Source organism: Silene latifolia, chromosome Y, assembly GCF_048544455.1.
Source record: "Silene latifolia isolate original U9 population chromosome Y, ASM4854445v1, whole genome shotgun sequence".
NCBI classification, from domain to species: Eukaryota; Viridiplantae; Streptophyta; class Magnoliopsida; order Caryophyllales; family Caryophyllaceae; genus Silene; species Silene latifolia.
The window spans coordinates 259,428,793-259,450,946 of record NC_133538.1 but is presented as its reverse complement, the minus strand read 5'-3'; the positions used below and the strand labels follow the sequence as shown (position 1 = coordinate 259,450,946).

The following is a 22,154-nucleotide window of genomic DNA, read 5'->3' as shown; positions in this document are numbered from 1 at the left end:
ATGGCGAACTCGGCTGCGTTGTTTGATTTATCGTTAATGAAGTAATCCTCTGAGGGGGTTTTTCCCTAAAAAAAAAAAAAAAAAAAAAAATTGATGGCAACGAGATCTGGGCAGGGTGGTTGAACATAAGAAGAAGAAAAGAAGCCAAGTGAAATTGAAAGATATTAAGGCGTGATACACAATATCATCTCATCTTGTGTTGTGTTGTAGAATAGAATCAATCATGTATAGCAAATGGATGGTATTGGGTTTACTAATGATTGTGATATCACAATTATGTGATGGAGCTGAAAGGAGAAATCTAGGGTTTGAGGAGAAATCCGAAGCTTCTAATTCTACTACTTTTGATTGTTCTCCTTCTGCTTCTTGTCTTCCATGCCAATATTCTGAAAAGAGCAATGACAAATATCGTTGCAGTGAAACTGGATATCGTATACTTTTTAAATGCACTTCAACTGCAGATGTAAACAGTAAACCACAAGATACTCATTCTACACAAGTTGATGGGGACAAGATATCCACAGACCCTCCTCAGCGCCATCAGTACGTCACTTACAGAAGTTGTACACCAGATGTCAATCAACAGAATCTCTCAGTTCTTGGTTTTGAGGTATCATCCTAAACAATTTCAATCCAAATTTCATTTCTAGAATTGCGACAAATGACAACTCTAATTTGATTCTCAAATCTGAATATGTCCCAAATACCATGTTTGGGGAATGTAATGATTCTTACATTTGAAATCGGGCGAAATTCTTAGTATTAAGGAGAAATTCTGATTAGTCTACTGCAAATGACACCACTTCCCCATTTGGAAATTAACATCCTCTTCCTTCACCATGTGTTTCTTGTTTGTCTCTACTTTTTTTCATACTATCTTATGAAATTTATTTCTGAACATTTTCCTATTGGATGAAGCTTGGCTTGGTTCATTTGTATCATTGTCAGGATGCCTTTGCTTATAAGTCAATGTTCTCAAGTCCCCATGCCTGCAACCTAAAAAGCAAATTTGCTTTAGTTTAAAAAGGCACGATTGAGGCACGTCTAGGCGCAAGGCTCATTCATGTGCCAACCAAATTGCCTTTACCCTTGAGGCAGAGAGGATGCAAAAGTCACACCTGCATGAGGCGGACCCAACGCAGACCAAGGCGCACTCGAGGCATACTATGCAGTTCCATACTTTTTTTATTTTACCCTTCTTTTCTCCTTCTATCCTAGTTTTCACTTTTGAATACATGTTAACCTTCTTTATAAGTTATACAGGGACCATTGTTGCACAAAATTTTATTCAAATATATTCACGTTAAATGGATTATCGGTGCGCCTCGTGTCCATAAGGCACACCCCTTTGTCTCTCAACCGGCGCCTTGTCGCTGAAAGACCATAGCCTCAGTGCGGCTCGCTCCTCAAACTAAGCAATTTGCTTCATCCCTAGTCGTCTACACGCCTCTTGAAGAATGACATAATAGCGATAGAGAACACCTGGAGCCTATCCTCTTAATAGTAAAGCTTATTCCAAACTCATTGCATAACATTTATGCTATGCTACTTAGACTTAGTTGCAAATGCCGGACAGGCGGACACTGCTAGTTTCCCTAAAGACATGGCTAACTGTTGTGCCGTGTCGGAAAGAGTGTTCTTTCAGCACACCACACGCTGCTAAAATAAAGCGTCAAAGCAACATAATTATTACAAATAGTCAGTGTGAAAAATAATTTGTACCTTTCGTCTTTATGAGCTTATGGCTTACTGGCCTGATATAAGCTTGACCTTCAATTTGTTTGTAAAGCTACCCACCTATTGTAGATGGGTACTGGCCTGATATAAGTCAGAAAAATGTTATGGCTCTTGAAGCCTCTTGTTCATATCTCTCTGCTTGTGGTGTTTTTCGATGATTATCCATCTAACAGACCTCCCGCTAACTAGAGAACTCTGCAGCATGGGGTTAGCTAAGGCTGTTAGTTTAGTACCTTAGGTAAAAATAAATTACCTGTCATCCGGAAATCACTAAAATCACATTTTTACAGTAGAATTGCTAGTAAAATGCTCACTGCGTTTAAATTATTAAGGTTGGCCTGATGTTTTCCATGTTACTGGTTTTCTAATACAATTTTTCAAAGTTCTAATCAAAGTCTTTCGTTGCTGATAGGTTCTCGTATTGAGTTTGCTGCTTGTTAGTGGATCTTTTGTGTTCCTTCGGCGAAAGAAGACTGTGGCTTTGGCTGGCAGTGGCGGTGTTCGACTCCAGAGCAATCCAAGATTTTAGACCATTTTTGTAAATTCATCCAAGATTTGAGTGTATTGTTATTTGAACCTTCATTGATTGTGTACATAGCTTTCGAAGGTTGACAATTTGATACAAATGGATAACTTCTCTTCACAATAAAGGTACACAACATTTTTTCTGTCACTAACTTTCAGTTGTTTTGAATATGGGACTATGGGTAACGCAACGATGAATCTGCAGTGGATCTTACTGGATCCAAATTCTAATCGGGGTTGTTAACTAAGGATCTAGTTTCGATCAACATCGATTAGGCCAAATATACCAGATTTGTAGGTTCAGTAGATCTGTGTTGTGTGAAATATGGAATTGACAAGCCTATCCCTGAACTTATACTCCCTCCATCCCAGCCGTTTGTTTACCTATTTTATTTTAGGGTGTGCTCGTTCATTTGTTTACCTTTCCATATTGGGGAGGTTTTTTTTACGGATAATTTGATTATCCAATTGCAATTGCACACTATTGTATACTTCTCATCCATTAACCACTCCTCCCTTCTTGGTCTTTGTGCCTAAACAAAGGTAAACAAATGACTGGACGGAGAGAGTATAAAATAGACAAAGTTACCTTTCACTGTTTATTGTGACCCTTAAATCCTATACGAACAAATGTCAAGGGCATACTTGCCAGGTGGGTGCAGTTGTAAAAGAAAGGGATTTGCATTTGAAGTTCATCTACGCATAGAGTGGAAAAGCTTGAATCATAATAATTCAAAGCATTGAGAAACATATACAATAATTTGAATGCAATTTTTTGTGATCATAGAGAAGCTTGAAGAATTTGCTTTTTGAAGGATTGGCAGCAGGAAGATGTTGTGTTCACCGCAGAAACATGTATAAAGTTTCATCTCTACTAAAATATATAGTTGTATAACAGAAATTAGTCGAAAGCTTCATTATTCTGGAGTCTTGATTGACGGCTAGCTAGAATCAGCTCGGCAACCAAAAGACACAACTGACTAGGCAAAGCAAGACCGTGTCCACCCGCACATCTGATTAAAATTCTGCTCTTAACTATCAAGCTTGCAAGTTCCTTCTGCATTTAAGTAGTCCCTCTTATCCAATAGATTTTTTATGTTTTATTGAATAGGAGGAAGTGCCTCTTTAAAATGAATTGTATACATCTCTTAGATAATTCACCCAAACGAACTACTGAGTACATTTTACCATGTAATATACTGCCTTATTGCTATCTATGATACTCGGTACTTTATAAGTAGCTTGTTTCGAAATACATACTGAAAAGTCCAGAACTAGTTTGGATAAAAGAGAGAGGATAGCAGATCAGCAACGGTAAAGAGTTCTGAGATTAATAGGCTTCTCTAGTTTTGGAAGGGAAAACTAACAAGAGGTCTAGCACACTCGTCCATGCAGTTAGTCGTGCTTAAAACTGTTGTACAACCCGAAACTGAAATCACATAAACCCTTCACAAAATCACAGCGGTTATTTCTAACTTGCCCTTTGAACAAAATCACGGTGCCGCACTCAAATTTTCGGAAGACACAAAAATTTGTGACCCCCAAATATTCATGCCCTTTAGGACATATAAATCTTCCCACTTACTATAGCGATGTAACACCAGGTCAGAGGGCAGGTTCACGTCAATAACTATAGAACCAGAAATGGCTAAGCTTAGGCGGACTAAATCCTTAAAAGATTTAGAAAGAAAATGCTAATTTTTTAAATATAAAAAGAAATATTAAGAAAATATAAAGATTCTTATATTTAAATATGTCATCAAAATATAAATAGAATCTAATTTAATATGATAAATTTATTTAATAATCTAACTTCACAGAGTTATATAACAAGAAAGAAAAGTCTTCTACCACCAGGTATACCTGAAAATCATTTAGATAAAACAATATGGGTGTCTATAAAAAAGAACACAAATTCTCATTGAAGACATGACATATCCGTCACAAGCTGAAGACGGATACCATTTTACCTCACAATGTACCCACTTTTTCTCTCTCTACAACACTATTCATGTGGCCCCCTTTCTCCACTAACCCATTTTGTTACCATTTTATCTCACAAAATATCCGTCACAAATGGTAACCCGTCACAAGTGAGACCAATTGAAAAAAGAAAATCTTGGTGTCTATGCCAAAGACAAAAATCATAACAGTTTTACTAAAACTTTAGGAGTCTTAGGTCAGTCTAATATTATAAAATTTGTCATATTTCATTGTAGCAAAAGAATTTGTATCACAGTAACTATAACAGTTCTTTCTGGCTTATTTTCACCCCACCTCGATTCAATTTCACTCTATTCGATTCGATTCACTTCGATTCGATTCAATTGACTCCATTTAGTTCGATTAAATTCACTCCATTGATTAAGTTGATTCAACTCCATTAAGTTCAAATTTCATTTCAAATTTTACTCATCTTAAATTTAATAATTATTACTAATTTTATTATCAATAACACTATTTTTTAAATATTATTATTCTTTATTTTTTATTTTTTATTCTTTATTATTATTATAATTAATAATATTGTTGATAATAATTTATTTATTATAATTACTATTATCATTATTATTATGAATATTATTATTAAAATGAATAATAATGTTCTTAATGTTAATATTATTGTTGTTGTTGTTATTATTATTATTGTTATTGTTAAAATGAATAATAATGTTATTAATGTTAATATTATTATTATTATTGTTGTTGTTGTTGTTGTTATAATTATTATTGGTATTATTATTAAAATTAATAACATTTATTATAAATATTATTGATGGGGCACGCCCAACCGACTTGACTCACTAGCCAATACGGGATCATACAAGTCAACACACTTGCCAACATGGTTACGGATTCGCTTGAATTGGTATCCTACGAATCACGAATCGTTAAAAGCGACTTCTATCAAGTTGATTACTGAAAATACATATAACACATTTTCTATAAACGATTCGCGAATAGGTAAGGCGTATTCATAGCGAGTTTGGTAACCATGCTTGACAAGCCATCATTTGAGGTACACATAGAAAACTATAAATACCTCATTATTCACCAATCAATGGTAAAATACTTCTCACCAACAACTTCCTCTCTCTAGAAGTAAGACTACTCGAGCTACTATGAGAGGGCACGAAGACCTAAGCTTCAAGCAAGGTCCCGACTATCCATCAATACCATAAGGCATCAGAGAAGGACCTCTTGCGAACCCTCTGAGGCCCTGTTTGTAACGCATGCAAGATCCATCCGAAGAGAGCAAGCATAGGCTCGATGTGCCATCTGAAAGGAGCGCGTTGACCCGACCCGAATTCGAGCAACGCTTACTTGAGTGTTTTTAATCGAAACAATTATTTTTACCAAAATCATTATTAATATTGACATTATTATTTATTATTGTTATTAAGAATATTATTATTAAAAATTACTATTTTTTCATTATTATAATTTATGATTATACATATATAATATTATAATTTTTTTCCTATAAATATTAATATTAGTATTATAATATGAATATTATTATTATTATTATTATTATTATTATTAATAATATAGTTAATAATAACAATAATATTAAATATTATTATTATTAATATAATTATTTCAGCTCAATTCAGCTTTATTCAGTTCAGCTCAACTCTATTCAGTTCAATTCAGTTCAGCTCAGCTCGATTCAGTTCAGTTCAACTCCATTCAGTTCAGTTCAGCTCAACTCCATTCAGTTCAGTTCAGTTTTCAGCTTTAAAAAACCAGAAAGAACAGGGCCTAATGGGAAGACGTTGGTAAAAAATGGGGCCAGGAATCCATTACCCTTGCAACTTGTTGATTAGTAAAAGTTACTCCATAAATACTCGAATGTTTCTAGCCAATGATGCGGGAAATATACAAAGAAACTAATGTAACCTTCAGTGGGCATCTTTAAAATCAAAGCAAAAAATGATGCCGCTACAGATCCTCAAACAACCAAAACGAAATCTACATCCAGATGAGGATATAATAGTATTACAAACAGATGATATAAATCACAAAAAATAGTCTGGAGTCTTCCGAGTGGTATCAGGCTCAATCTGCCGGGGTGCAGGGTCAAATTGGAGAAAATTCTGTTCCATGTTCTCTCCGATCTCAAGAATAGCCGCCATATTCCCACACCGGTAACAGTAGTTGGGAGCGCTAAAAACTGTCACTACATTTTTGTCCTGTAAAGTTGCATTTTAATTAGTCGACAAAAAGTCTCTTACATTGCAATTTCAAAATAATAGTTAGTCGACAAAAAGTCACTTATATTGCAATTTCAAAATAATATAATTAAGTTTTCCTCAAAAAAAAAAAAAAATAATATAGTTAGTCGACATAGTTGAAAAAAAAAACTAGCAACAAAAAAGTGCTGGGTGAACATGCACTATGTAGAGTCCGTACTAGTTATCATTGTTTACTAATTTTTTGGCTTTAGGTGCTTATACTAATGCTAATGCAAGTCAGTTTCACAAAAGTATATGTTAGTCGACACATCAGAAACTCAACTGTCAAATACGTAGCGCAAAATTTATGTTGTCATGATGTAAGATTTTACAAACCTGACCCCAATTGAAACCTTCCATCACAAGCTGGTGGGCTCTAGAAATTAGAGTAAGCCCATTAGTGTGGTTGAAGTTGGCTGTTATATCCTGCCCAAAAGTATAGCCGGCTCCACGAGGTGAAATTCCCCAGCCACAACGATCATCAGGATCCGACCATAACAAGTCACACATAGGTCCTTCGTGGGGAACCTGCTCACAATCACAGGACACAAAATGTAAATAAATGCTGCTGGCTTCGAAAAATGCACCCGGATAAAAACGCAAATGCCAGGGCTCATGAGAACTATAATCTTATATGAGACTTTCCTGTAGTATGAGAACAGCCCAAAAGGGGGATGGCCAAAACAAAAATAGTTGATATCTTCTAATATCGACGGACCTATACTTAATTATCCTTGATGTCAAAGATTACAACTGCATGTAAGTAAATATATATTCAAGGAGTTTTTAATTGGAATTAACTATTAATGGGCTGGTCTTCCTGATGTGACTGTCCTATACAACGTCTAGACAGTGATGTTCACAAGAGACATTAGCGGACACAATTGTTTTCGCTTTAAAAAGTTAGTACAAGTTATGAAATTCAGACAAACCTCTTGTATACGATCAAGGGCACGGATATTGTCCAGTGTATCTAAAGAAGGTGAAAGGCCTCCATGCAAGCAGAATATCTATTATCGGTGAAAAACAGTGAAAAACTTAAGTCACATTTTTCACAATCTCATCCCAAAAGAGTAACCAGAAAATCAGAAATCATCTACATTTTGCAATTCCTACCTGACTCTCAATAAGAGCTGTCAGAGGTAGATAATCAAAAAGATCAGTAAAGTGTTTCCAGACATTTGCATTCCCATATTTCCTTAAGCATTCATCATAGAAACCATATCTGAAAGTTCAATTACAAATTCATTAGATGCTTGGAGTGAGTAAATAAATTAGCTACAGGAATAGCATAGTTTAGGCTAACTCAAAGTTTTCACTTATATTCCAAGAATCCAAGTTCTCTTTAGTAGTTACTACAATGATCATGGAAGTTGAAAGAAGTTAAAATCCAGAATAAATAAAAAAGAACAGGCTTAAATTAAATTTTCTGCCGTTGACGTATGCAACACAACCGCACCAAAACCAAAGTAGCAAAATTATTTGATATAAAGAGACTAAAATGAAAATTAATCAAATAAACAAAAAGTTTGAAGATAAACATTAGTAACAGACTAACAGTAGTTAAAACATATAAAATAAAAGCAGACAGATGCACAAGAATAGTATAGGACAAAAAGATTTTCGCAAGTAACTACAGATAAAGGACTTCCCATGTAGCTGCTAGCTGCAAATAAGCTAAATGATTACAGACAAATAAATACATAGCCCATATAATAGCATGCTAAGCGATTTATGAATTACTTAATGAAGCCAGAATATAAATAGCGAATGATTGATCCTCAGATGAAAGCACCAGTGCCCTACACTTGAGTTATTTGACGGCTTTCATGGTTTCCTCGAAGGATTGTAATCCTGTCCCTATATCGAACCTTCAAGGCAACCAGAAGGGTGACAGTCTCAACTGAATAATATCCACGATCTGAGAAAACAAAAGACATGAAGCAATTGTGTCAGAAAGAGAGATGAACAAAGCAATCAGTTAATCTCTTGATAACCCACACAAGTGTTTCCCATTTTGCCTATTCTGATTGAGCAAAGAAAACACAAGCAAGTAAAGGACTGTCACAATTCAACGCAATTAAGTTACGAGTAAAAAAGGTCACTCAGCATTCAAAATGCTCCTCGAGTTTCAAAGAAAGAATAATTCTAACCTAAGCACATTCTAGAATTTACAGCTCCTACGTTCCTTGGCTAAAAAAACACACATTTCAGTCTTTCCAGGACCCAACTTCCCTTAGCAAACTCCAAAAACAAGCAACTTTAGCAACACCACTCCTCTTCATCACTCGCTCTCCTACACTCTTCTTTATCCCAAACTCCAAAAACCTTGCAATTTAGAAGACCGCCTACAATTTCCAAATATCCAATCCTTCATCTTACTCAAACAAAAGCGGACGACCATGAATGAAATTGTTACTACCCCAAATCAAAGCAAACCGTTCACTTCAGAAAGATTAAGTCGTAACAGAATTCAATCAACTGAAAACTTGAAATGCCATTGACTTCTATTCCTTCCACATTTTTGCATGCCCAATTCAGAAAACAACCCACAAATAATGCTTAAAGAGATCAACTTAGAACATCAAATCAGTTATTTCACCCCAACAATCTCATTCATCTTATTAAGTACAATAACTTCCCTTAACTATGCTTAAATTCATCCTCTTTCTCCTCACACTAAAGTTGGCAACAATATTTTCTTTGCCACTAAAACCTCCTAAATTACGCTGAAATAAGTAATCTTCCCCTTGAGAAAAAAATTGGTAAATCCTTAGAAACATCAGCCTCTATACAAATTTCTGTCACACGGACGAAAAAAATGCAAGTCCATCCCAAGACATACACCCTAGATCTACAAGATTACAAATTTCCTCCTTTCCTCCCAAATAATAAAAATATTAGGGTATACTTATACCTAGTATATTACCATTTTTAAAAACTTATACCTAAGAATTTTTTTTTGAAAACTTATACCTATAATCCTAATTTTTTCCAAACATAATACCAATTCTCCAAAAAAGTCATAAATTGACGAATTTGCCCTTACTAAATAAACATCATCACTCTTCCCCTACCCATTAACCCACACATCAACCATTACCACCACCAAAAACCATCAATACCTCCATTGGTGCCATTGTCGCAGTCCCACTGCCGCCCTCCCAACGACGACCCTTACTACCCACTTTGCCCAACCTATCACCACCATTTTCCACTACCTTAAGCCATTATGTAGGTATATTAGGTGTACTAGTTGTCTACTTTACTAATTATGTGTGGTATATATAGAAGTTAGGTTGTACATATAAAACCAGAGAGAACTTTCCAGAATAATAGAATAAGACCACTTTATTTAGCTTCTTGTTTAAGCTACTATCTCTAGCTTTTCTCCTCCATTAATGGAGTTCACATAACTCTTCATGGTATCGAGCCTAATTTCGTTTTTAATTCCGCACAATTTGTAAAAAACTGAAAACAGTTCAATTGCGTTTTTTTTTTCGAAATCATAATTGATTTCAATTTCTTTTCCGAAGCATGTTTTTTACAAGAACATTCTTAATATCTGGATTCATTCTTTTGACTATTTGAAGCATAATCTTCAATAAGTGAAGATTCTTCTTGCTGATTCAACAATTTGTTGAAGTTAATTCAAGATTTGAAGATATTTTTTTTGCTGATTTGACGATTTACGCTGAAAATCATGCCTAAATCCGCGAATTCTGGTGTAGGTGGGCGTTGGGGGTTGTGGGTTTAGGGGTTGTAGATTTGTGGGTGGTTGGTGTAAAAGGGAGGACAAATTGGGGCAGCAATACCGGGGTAGATGGCGCTGCGGACATGGGTCAGGGTGGATTACATTGATGGTGGTGGAGTTTAATTTGTGATGAATATGAAGGTTGATGGGTCCAAACTCCCCACTTCTGATTGTCGCCATGATCTGTCATCTGCTGCCCTGCGTCAGAACACGTGTGTCTGCTTCGTTGTGTTGCTGCCACGTGTCTCTCCGGCCACTTTTATGTTCCTGAAATCTACTATAAATTAGCGTCTACAGTTTTTTAATTACCCAGGTCTCTCTCTCAGTTCACTTATATAACCATTCACAAATATGGCCTCTTCCTCCACCACTGCCCTTTGTCGTGCTGGTGTGAGTATAAAATTACCTCCATATTTATGTGCTGATCTCACGGGTTTGGATTTTAACCGCGTTCTCACCACCCGTTTTATTGATCAACGTTATCTGGCTGTGGACCGGATTTTGCACCAAATTGGCATCCATTGGAGGTTAAATGGGTCGATTTCTATTCGACCCATGAAACCTTATTACTTGTTCTCGTTTTCTTCTATGGTTGATTACCATTACTTCAGAGAACGTCAGACTGTCAATATTGATGGCTGTTTGATGGTTCTCCGTCCATGCTCTGCTACTACCTTTCCGGACAATATGTTGTTTCATATTGTCCCTGTTTGGGTGCGTGTTCTCCATCTCCCTTTTCATCTGATGCATTCCTCTGTTGCTGCTTTCCTCTTGTCCCATGTGGGGGACATTTGTGAGGAGGAGGTGGTTAATTCTTTAACTCCTTCTCGTAGTTTTGTTCGTGTGAAGGTTTGGGTGGACCTTTCCAAACCTTTGATCGCAGGCTGCTTTCTGGCTATTAGTGATAGGGAGCAACAGTGGATAGCGTTTTCTTATGAGGGAGTTTTCAGGTTTTGTAAAACATGTGGTGAAGTGGGACATCGTGTATCATACTGTCCTTCTGGGAAATTTCAGGGTGCGCGTCGTATTCATGCACGCCTAGAGGAGCTTAGTGCCAGGGGGTTGACGGTGCTTCATGGACCACCTGGCTCAAGGTTTTATACACCTGAAATTATGGGTTTGCCTTCGCGGGTTAAATACTTGACTTCTAAGATCGATATTGGGACCACGATGACTCCCCTCAAGTTGATTCGGGGGAGATTCACCGGTGTTTCGTTCTCTTCTTCTTCATCTGACAATGGAGGAGATGAGGAGGCTCCTTTTGCAGTGCCTGCACCTGATGTGATGGTTCATGAAGACGAGTCTCGCGAAGTTCTGCTGGAAGCTCATCCTTTGGTCCGCTCTGCTTCTAAGCCAACTGGAGCTTCAACATCTGCAGGTCCTATATCCCCTGCTTTTCGAATGACAGCTCCTGAGGTGGACATGGAGCCTATCATGGACCTTGGGTTGCCTGAACCAGCTACACCACCAAGACAGGTTGATGTGGGTATCCTTTTTCGTGACTCTCTGGCTGCTGGGAGTTGTTCTGGGACTGGTTATAGCCCCTCTCCTATGGACTCGTCTGGGAAGAAATTGAAGTTTGTTTTTAAGAGGAAGGTACGCTCTGAGCTTAATTGTTTAAGTAAACCGTGTTTTAAGCATTCATGTAGATCAAAGTTTTTGAATTTGACATGCGATTCCTCCTTTTGGTCTGTTGTTGGAGCTAGAGCACTCCTTTTGTCTATACGAAGCATAAGCCACCTGATTTGGACGACTCTTTTTCTTTTGTTGGTTCACATAAACGCAAGTGTCCAAGCACGGGTATGGACCTGGGTTATCAGCCTTTGAAGCGTTTCAAATGTTCGTATTCTCATATTTGGGATTTCCTTGGTTCGTCGCTAACTGTGTTTTCGTCTCTTTTCCTGTCTCCTGTCAGCGATGAAGATGGGAGGGTGTTTATAGGTCAGGTGGTGGACCTTAAGTCACCACCGGGGTACCAATGACTACCTTTCGTTGGAATTGTAGGGGATTTGGTGAAGCGGATGATCCTACAATTCCGTATCTACATCAAAGTGTCCTTAAATATCATCCGCTGATTTTGTTTTTGCAAGAGACCCATACTACTGTTGATATAGCTGTTATGAAGACTCGCCATCTTGGATTTCCTAACTACTGTGGGGTGGACTCTACTGGTCGTAGTGGTGGTCTTCTTTTGTACTGGGATAATTCTGTAGATATACAAGTTATAAGTAGTTGCCCTCGTTTTATTTTTTGTAAATTGGGCATTAATGTATATCAAGGTGTTTTTAGTGGTTTGTATGTAATGTTCCTGTACGGGGAACCTGTTTTCCAATATAGGTCTATGTTATGGGATAATATTTCTAATGTGATCTCTGGTTGTTCTCCGTTTCTGGTTATTGGGGATTTCAATCAAGTGGAATTACATTCGGACAAATTGGGCGGTTCTTTAACAATTAGGGGCCAAGCTGAGTTTACTGCGTGGAAATTTCAGAATAGTCTTGTGGATATTCCATTCTTTGGCCCTCGTTTTACTTGGATGAATGGACAAGTTGATGGACATTGTATTATGGAACGTCTAGACCGGTCATACGCAACTCAAGACCGGTTGGATCTTTTTCCGCTACTTCGGTTTTTTGCATCTACCTATTCTTATTTCCGACCATTCGCCAATTTTGTTACGTTTTCTACCACAACCGAAATCGCGCAATCGCCCATACCGTCTTGATAATCGGTGTCTTGACTACGAAGTTTTAGAACTTGTTTCTAATGCTTGGAATACTCCTTTTTGTGGATCCACTTCATATGTGCTTTCCCGCAAGCTAGCAGCTGCTCGATTTGCTGTTATGAATTGGGTTATTCGACATCGCATGTGCTACGGTATAAATTGGTCGTCAGTCGAGAATGAGCTTCAACTTGCTTCGGCATCTCTTTTGGACTCTGCTGCTGCCCTTTCATATCACAATCTGCGATCATCTCAACTTCAACTAATCTCAAATCAACATAGTTACTGGCTTCAGCGGACTAAGACAAGAAAAGAGATTACGGATGGCCTCCCAACTCGTTTTTTATTCAATCGTGTTAAGCAACGTGCTTCCAAACAACGACTGATTTCACTTCGCACTTCTGACGGAACCTGGATTAGTGACCCTGCTGCAATTGAAGCAGAGATTCTCTCTCATTTCCGTTCTATTGTTGGAGATCATCGCTTGGCTCAAGCTCACGATTTTCAATCTACTGCAGATTTTCTAGCTGACCTGGATATTCCATCCCTTTCATCCGCTGACTGCTCTCTTCTCTCTACTCCATTTACTGAGAATGATGTTCTTCGAGTGATTCGAAGTATGGATGGCTCAAAGACTCCTGGCCCAGATGGGATTACACCCCGTTTTTATCAAGTGTTTTGGCCACCTCGTATCTGCAGCCATCTTACAGTTTCTTAATTCTGGTGTTATGTTGAAAGAGTGGAATCATACCCATATTATTCTCATTCCGAAGCTGGAAGCTGGAACACCCTGAGATGGTCACTCAGTTTCGGCCTATTAGTCTTTGCAATGTCATTTACCGAATTGCGTCAAAATGTCTTGCAAATAGGCTAAAGCTTGTGATACCTTCCATTGTTTCCGACTCTCAGCAAGCTTTTGTTCCGGGACGCCTGATGTCTGACAGCTGTCTTATTGCCCACGAGGTGCTTCACTATATTAACAAGACGACAAAGGGTACAAACTGTTACGCTGTGCTTAAACTTGATATGAACAAAGCTTTTGATCGTGTTTCATGGTCTTTCCTAATGCTGATAATGAAACGTATGGGTTTCCCCACTTTCTGGCAAAACATTATTTGGGAATGTGTGGCTACCATCTCTTACGGTGGTACTTATTAATGGAGAACCCTCGGAATCTTTCCGTTCGTATTGTGGTCTTCGGCGGGGGGATCCACTTTGTCTCCTATCTTTTTATAATGTGTATGGAAGTTTTGTCTCGCCAGATTACTCAAAGTGAAAAAATTGGCTCCATCACCGGTATTAAGATCTCGAGATACGCGCCTACTCTTTCGCATTTGTTCTATGCGGATGACGCTCTTCTTTCTTTCGCAAAGCAACACCGCTGGCATTTGAGACTTTAAGGGATCTTTTCAGGGATTTTGAAGTGGCTTCGGGTCAAATGGTTAATTTTAATAAGTCTTTTATTAAATTTAGCCCAAATACACCTGTGGACTTCAGAGAGCATCTGACTTCTATTTTGAAGATAAATCATGTGCCTGCTTTTGGTACTTATTTGGGAGTTCCTATTGATTTCCCTCGGAAACGGTCTCGATGTTTCTCCTTATATTGATAAGCTTATTACTCGCATTGCTTCCTGGTCTCGCTCTTCATCTCAAACCAACCAAGTAAATTGATCATTATTTCGCCATCTTGTCAAGCTTCCCTGAATCATGTTTTCTCCGTTGTCCCTATCCCTCTTGGTGTATGCCGAAAATAGACGCCTTGCTTTGGCGTCTTTCTCGTGGCTTAATGATTGGAATAAGCGAGTCTATTCACCGGGTTTCTCAAAGTGTACTTTAAGCACCGAAAGAATATGGAGGTCTGGGTCTTAAAAATTCACACCTCTTCAGTCAAGCTTTGCTTCTTAAGAATTTCTGGCGTATCCATTCACAGCCAACAGCACTGGTGGCAAGATATATGGTTCCAAAGTATGGCCGCGATTTGCCAATCCCTTTAGCTAAATCTCGCGTTTCTCACCCATCGTATATATGGTCCGAATTTGCAAGGTCAGTTCTGTGCAAATAAAAGTGGTATTTGTTGGAAGATTGGTAACGGGAATTTGGTGGATATTTGGTCTAGTCGTTGGATTAATGGTGCTCTGCCATCTGTTTCTGCTCCGGTTCCAGCTCCGGATTCTGTACCTTCTCTTTCGGATTTCTTACTGATTTCTTACTGGAATCGGGTGATTGGAATCCTACTATGGTTTTCAGATATTTTATCTCCACCTGTGCAAAGGAAATAATTGCTTTGGAACCACCTGCGACGAACTTTGATGACTTCCTTTTTCGAAATATACAAGATGGCACTTACTCGCCTAGGTCCGCTATTCCCTCCTATGGTCGGAATCTCCCGACTTCAAATGTATTCGCTCGTTTGTCCATAACTTTCCTTGGCAGCTCGTTTGGAGAAAGGAAATTCCACCCAAGCACTCGGTTATGTTATGGCGGTTAGCTCATAACATTATGCCAACAGCTGATAATTTGCTTTCAAAACATGTGCCAGTCGACTCCGTATGTCCACTATGTCGGGCATCCCCTGAATCTGCAGAGCATTTGTTTCGGAACTGTGTCTTTGCCCAGCATATCTGGAAAGCATCTGCCCTTGGGATTAACTCCATTGCTAACCCATCTATTCCTTTCGTCTCTTGGATTGCAGATTTTGTGTCATATCTATATCGCCAAGCTTTGGCATCTGATCGAAAATGGCTGCTGCTTTACTTCTGCTGTGTTCTCCAGGCCACTCAGTGCTTTTTCGAAACAATATGGTTGACCCTGTGGTTACATGTTGCATTATTCAAGATCTGATGCACTCACATAGTCGACTTCCAGAGGTGAGTTTTCCACTTCTAAAATCACTTTATGGTATAGATGCGCCTGCTGCTGTTCTCGGTCAATCAACCCTTCCACGAACAGTGTTTTCGATCTATGTTTCACCACGCACTGCCCCACGCACGCGTTGCTTCACCTGCTGCATCCGGTGTTCTGATTTGCTTTTCTCCGACTCACGCATTTTACGCGCAAATTCATTACTGGATGCATCGACTAGAGCTCTGTTACAAGCTATGCAATACGCCCATTCGGTGGGCCTGGGTTCTGTTTGTTTTCGTTACTTGTTGTAAACTATCTCAGCTTCGCAACCACTTTGCAGTCCCAATTACTGTGCGGAATTCCATCCGAGAAATCCGTGCTTTGTTTGTAATTTATCCTTACTGGTCTGTAAGTCTGGCAACAGGCTAACTCTGTGTATTGCTTCGTCCTTTAATATAATGGTTCATTGTTGTCAAAAAAAAAAAAAATATGAAGGTTGATGGGTGAATGTAGTAGAGAAAGGGTGGGTGGGTTGATTAGTGAGGGCATAATAGTCAATTTGTGTTTTATTTCAATATTTGGCTTTAGGTTTGGAAGAAAGTAGGATTTAAGCGTATAAGTTTTAAAAAAGAGTTATCTTAGGTATAAGTTTTAAGAAGTTGGTTTATGTTAGATACTCTCCCCTATTTTATATTTTCTTCCATATTTCCTTATTCGGGTTTTCTTCCCTATTTCCTTTTTTGGTATATTTTCTTCCATATTTCCTTATTCGGGTTTTCTTCCCTATTTCCTTTTTTGGGATGATTTGTGTGGTCCAAATTCAATGACATGTGGGGTAGTGTGTTTTGTGTGGTCCAAATTCACTTTGTTATTTCTTGTGTAAAAATGAAAGGGGAAGAAAATATAGAATAGGAGGGAGTATAGGTTATCGATTTACCCAAAATATTACAACACTGTAATATTTTTGATGAAACCAAGTCATTCAAAACAGCCTCTGTGTGTTGGTAATGCTAGGGTTAAGCCTCCATTACGCACTTGGGTGTTCTAACAAAGCTTCATAATGCGAAAAGTCAACATGTTCTGAAAATGTAAATATAATAAATGAGTAAAATGTATATCGAAAAGAAGAAGAAGAAAAGGGTACAAACCTACATAATCACCCATGAAAAGATAATTAGTATTGGGAGCATTTCCACCAATACGAAATAACTCGATAAGATCATAAAATTGACCATGAATGTCACCACAGATGGTGACCGGACACTTAACAGGCTGAACATTCCACTCTTCAACCAATATTGCCCTCGCTTGTTCACACAATGTTTTCACATCCATCTCCGATAATGCCTTGCATTCCACTAATTGCTCTATTTGCCGATCTACATCCCCGTGCGACGACGGCATCTTTTGATCCGATTTACCCTTTCCTGAGATTTTATTTTATTTTTATTGATTTTTGTTTAACGCCCTCCGTTAGGGTTTTCTGTTGACATATGGAGGGATTATGTATAATTATAATTATTATAATTATTAAAGATTAAAGATTGGGTTTCTTTTAGGTTGATTTTGGATTTTAGGGTTCGTAAATTAAAAAAGGGAGGAATTAATTGATTCCATTGAAACGGAAAATGGGGGGAAAAGATGAATGATTTCTCTCTCTCTCTAATGGAATTTTGGGGGAGAACCCGCTTTATTTTGTTCTTAAAAAAACGTATGAGTAATTGTTGTATCACCTATTAACCTTACACTCGTGCAAAATTGCACAAGCATATAAATTGAATATATAAAAAAACGTAATTTATTTTCGCAGTACCTTTTGTACCAAACTTTTCATTTGTTTGTCCTTCACTAAAAAAACATTAAACTTAATTCTCTCTCTTCTCCCTAATATTGAAACCTTAATCATCTTCAACCACAATAAAATTCTTCAATTATGAACGATTATTCAAGTGACGAACAGATAATTATTTCATTAATCCTATATTACTTGTTAATTTGAATATTTTTTTGTAATTTAGTTTCTTTTTTAACAGTAACTCTCCTATAGGACCGTCCTATACCATAGGACGAGCCTAATAGGATAATTAGCCCAACAAGACAAACTATACAATAAAGCGCAAGCCACAAACCTCAACTCTTAACTCTTTCTCGACCTCGATGGACCACTGCTCCCACCAGTTGTAGTATCGTCGCTCCCACCGGCCACCACCTCTACAACGACCGACCCAACCACCGACTCTGATCAGTCGACCACGGTGGCGCTGATCTCGAAAAACCAGGTTTGGGTTTGATTTTAGACGAGCACTAGATTTTAAGATGAAAACTCAACTTCTAGTTTTTGACTATTAATTGTTTTAACTTGAATAGTCATGTCTTTAATTTGATAACTTTGAGCTTTTAAACTATGAATTATGGTTTTGTAACTCATTTACTCTTATCAATACTTTAATTTAATAACTAAGAATTTTAACTTTGAAACTCACTATGTTAATTTGAAAATTTCATATACTAAGGCAATTAGACCTTCATTTCTTCATTGTAAATTTAGAGTTTACATTAATTTTCCAAAGTAAGATGTTAGTTTGATGCCTTATCACTTTAGTTTGACAATCTAGTGTTTTAAAAGTTTTGATTTATTTTTATAAACTAGGGTTATTTTTGTTTAATGATATGCACTTTGACAACTTACTTTCTTAAGTTCAAAACTCTAGCTTTTGAGATGAATATTTGCGAGGAGGAGACATCGGAGAAGGGTATGCGTTCATGTGCAGGCCAATTAGTAAGGATGTGATTTGAGACGAATGATTTTGGCGTCAATTTGGTGGCTTAAGGGCAGCTTGCCGTTAGTCGGACATTGTGAAAGAAAGGAGATGAAAGGCTATGGGGATGAAGCCGTGAAAGAGGTGGTGGAAGTTTGGATTATTCAATATGTTATTTTGGGCTTTAAGTTTATGGGCTGGTCTCATGTTATGAGACCGCCTTATTAAACAATTTGTGCTTTTTTAAAAGGATTTAGGGTGTAACTTAATTAATGTGTACTATGGTGGGTTTATTTGTGTTCATTACGGCTGCCAGCGGTTTGCCGACGTTAGACGACCGATATTGTGTTAGTATTTGGCCGTGTCAATATAGTACAACCGTTTATGTGGATTTGGACGACAGTGAAGATGGGTTGCCGGCGGCGAGATTAAGATGTCGGCGAGGTTGAGATGGCGGTGACAGTGGGTCGCCCGCGAGGGTGGGACTCCCGCGAGGGTTTGTTTTTTTCTTTTTCTTTCTGAAGTAGTACACGTTGCTTTGGAGTATTGACTATATTGTCTTTTTATTTTTTTATTCCTTTTTTCTCAGAGTAGTACACAATCCATCGTACTACAACAAACAATGAGATTTGAGAAAAAAATTGAGATGTTGACATCAACCACTTAAATTTGAGATTTGAGAAAAAATTGAGATGAATTGATATGAATTAATATGATTGATATTTTGACATCAGAGAAAAACATTAGAGAGAGGTTTGAGAAGGGAAAATGGAAGTGGAAATGAGAGGGGTAAAATTGTCAATAGTGTATTGTATTGAGTAAAATGTGTACTGCGAAAATCAGGACCCTAAAAAAATTTATAAACTTTTGTTGTTAAAACATTATATTAATTTAATTGTACAATATTATAATTATTTTAATGTATAACATCTTACACAAATGGTTTAAACTACACGTAAAAAAAATTCACTTGATAATCAATATTAAAGAATATTAATATCCAAACACAAAAGAACAAACATCATATTGCTACGCCATTCCTTCGTCTAGAGTAAAATAATGTTACTGAATCGGTGTAATAATCTCAATATTTATATCTTTTGAATCAATTACACATATACACGACAAAATTAACCTGGCCTGACTCCTGAATGACCCGTCCAAAATAATTCGACTCGTACCCGACCAGACACCCGAACTGAGAACTCGAACTTGACCCGTAACCTGAATAATTGATCTAACCCGAATGTTTATCGTTGCACATTACTGACTGAATGACTCGACAATAATATACTCGAAAATGACCAGAACCTGCAATTATTGGAACCTACCCAATCTGACCTAAATTCTTACAAACCTGAAATTACGACTCAGTTGACCCATATGTGTGTGTTTTTTCTTCATATTATGTGTACTACTTGGCTTGTACCTCTTCCCCAAACACTCATAAGCCACTATAATTACACTCATGTCTATATCATTAGATAATTTCTAACATGAGCGCAAATTGTACCCCTTCATCAAATTCTTTTTTTTTTTTTTTGAAATGAAAACGTGCCATTTTATTTATTCATTGTTGGTAGCCAAATAACAATCGGTGAGAACTACATCTGAGACAATGTACGGCACCATCCCAACCCACATTCTAGTAGAGTATGTCAGCGGGAGGAGATGGGCTAGACAGTGAGCCGCTCTATTCCCATCTCTTTTGATAAAACTAAATTTAACAACATTAAAACAAGAAGCTAAGTTTAGAACCGACCGTCCCACGTTACCCAAGTAGTTTAAAGGTAAACTCTTCGACTTCAACATGCTCACTAGTACCATGCAATCCGATTCCACGATTATGTTTGCAAGCCCCATCTGGATAGTCTTTACAAAAATATGAGTTAAATAGGAAAAATAAAGTTAGTAATTCACTTAGGTTAACCATGTCATTTCATTATATAATTATTCAGTTTGATGGAAAAATGGGAAAATAAAGAACGAAAATTTTTACTTTTGAGTATTATTTAGTTTTTATATAATCAATATTTGACTAAGTTGAATTTATTATTTAGTTTATATGTGTTCAATATTTGACATGTAGAAATAGGTACAAAATTAGTTTGAGATTCATGATTGTTAACATGGCAGAACATATCACAGTCAATCTTAAACGGGTATGAATTAATATAAATCATTTAAGCAACTCTCATATAGGTCATATAGGACCGTCCAATAACATAATAATGGCATATAAAAAAAAGACCAAACAAAAACATTAATATATATTAAGTTTTCGATTTTATCTTGATAACTTTACATCTTAAAATGAAAATTAATATATTCAAATATGTTAAGTTATCAAATTAAAATATTAGGTTATTGAAAGAAAAATATTTATTTTACATTTTACTAAGTAACTTTGTTGGGTCTAATATTAATGAGTTAGTCTTAGTTAAAAATAGGTCATATACAACAATTTATGAAATTAATTTGAGGATCATAGTGGGCCATTTGGTTAATGGGCTAATGAAATTTGGTAAAGTTGTGTTTAGTATATATGGGTGAGTGTTTAGGCGGGAAAAAAATATTTGTGATTTGTGTTTTATTATATTATATAGAATATAGATAGATTATTTCATACCTACCCTTTACCTTACAAAAAAAAAGTTGTATCAGCTTCTCTAGCTCAAAACCTAAGCAATTTGTTAATAGTTCGACAATTATGGATCTTGTCATTATCTAATTTTACATTATCAATTACATTATATAATTGTTTTAGACCTCGATTCAATTTCGTTCGTTTCATTTTTCAATTTTACTAATTCGATAACAATAATAACCGACAACAACGATAATAATAATTAAAGTACTCATATGAAATATTCTGTAATTATTACATAGTAATAGTAGCAGCACCCCCACCACCATCACCATCACCACCACCAACAACAACAACAATAATAACAATAACAATAACAACGTAACAATAATAACTAATGAAAAACACCATCTTCCTCAACGTCCCATCCCCCGACAACTACCCATAAGCCATCCTCGACGACAACTTTGTGCAAGTGTGACAACCACACATGCGTCAACCCCAACGATCTTTATAACCATGCCTGACCCTCCATCGTCATCCCTGCGCTAACCCTTGATAGAGAGCTTAGTCGTCACGCTCTATCAAACACATTTACAATCCAACTAACCATTAGCAAGTGGTTAAGTCGGAGTCGATCCATGGGATGGTGTGCTTTGGGTTCTAAGTCTATCTATCTCAATTTAAGCAAGTGTCACAATTATATGGGTTTTGGATTTTAAACTAAGCTAATAAAATTAAAACAACAATAACAAGATGTAAACAATCAAAGGGAAGCACTAGGGTGTCATGGGTTCATAGAGGTAATAAAAGGGAAAAACCACTAGTATAAGTGTAATACCCGCCTCTTTAGGGGACCTTGCGAAAGACCTACTATGCTTGAGGAACATTTTTAGGAGACAGTTATAGACTTAGTTGTAGACTTGATTCAGTTTACTCGACCTAATAGGGGTTACTCGGTCGAGTAAGGCAGATACTCGACCGAG

General features: G+C 37.1%; 2 protein-coding genes across 3 annotated transcripts; one reads left to right on the top strand and one right to left on the bottom strand.

Moving 5' to 3' along the window:
• The first annotated feature begins 91 nt into the window (after positions 1 to 91).
• LOC141627111 (uncharacterized) lies at positions 92 to 2,429 on the top strand. Of its 2 annotated transcripts, none has more exons than XM_074440576.1 (2): positions 92 to 610; positions 2,150 to 2,429. In XM_074440576.1, the coding sequence occupies exons 1-2, from the start codon at positions 224 to 226 to the stop codon at positions 2,264 to 2,266; spliced, it is 504 nt and encodes a 167-aa protein (XP_074296677.1). In that variant the 5' UTR covers positions 92 to 223; the 3' UTR covers positions 2,267 to 2,429. The 2 variants fall into 2 exon arrangements, with proteins under 2 accessions (XP_074296677.1, XP_074296678.1); XM_074440577.1 differs by lacking the exon at positions 2,150 to 2,429 and adding an exon at positions 949 to 1,159.
• A 3,639-nt stretch (positions 2,430 to 6,068) lies between these two features.
• Positions 6,069 to 17,556, bottom strand: LOC141626216 (serine/threonine-protein phosphatase PP2A-2 catalytic subunit-like). The gene is made up of 6 exons (XM_074440151.1): positions 16,971 to 17,556; positions 8,307 to 8,421; positions 7,617 to 7,725; positions 7,433 to 7,510; positions 6,837 to 7,028; positions 6,069 to 6,458 (listed from the first exon to the last, which is right to left on the bottom strand). The coding sequence occupies exons 1-6, from the start codon at positions 17,224 to 17,226 to the stop codon at positions 6,285 to 6,287; spliced, it is 924 nt and encodes a 307-aa protein (XP_074296252.1). The 5' UTR covers positions 17,227 to 17,556; the 3' UTR covers positions 6,069 to 6,284.
• Positions 17,557 to 22,154: the final 4,598 nt, after the last annotated feature.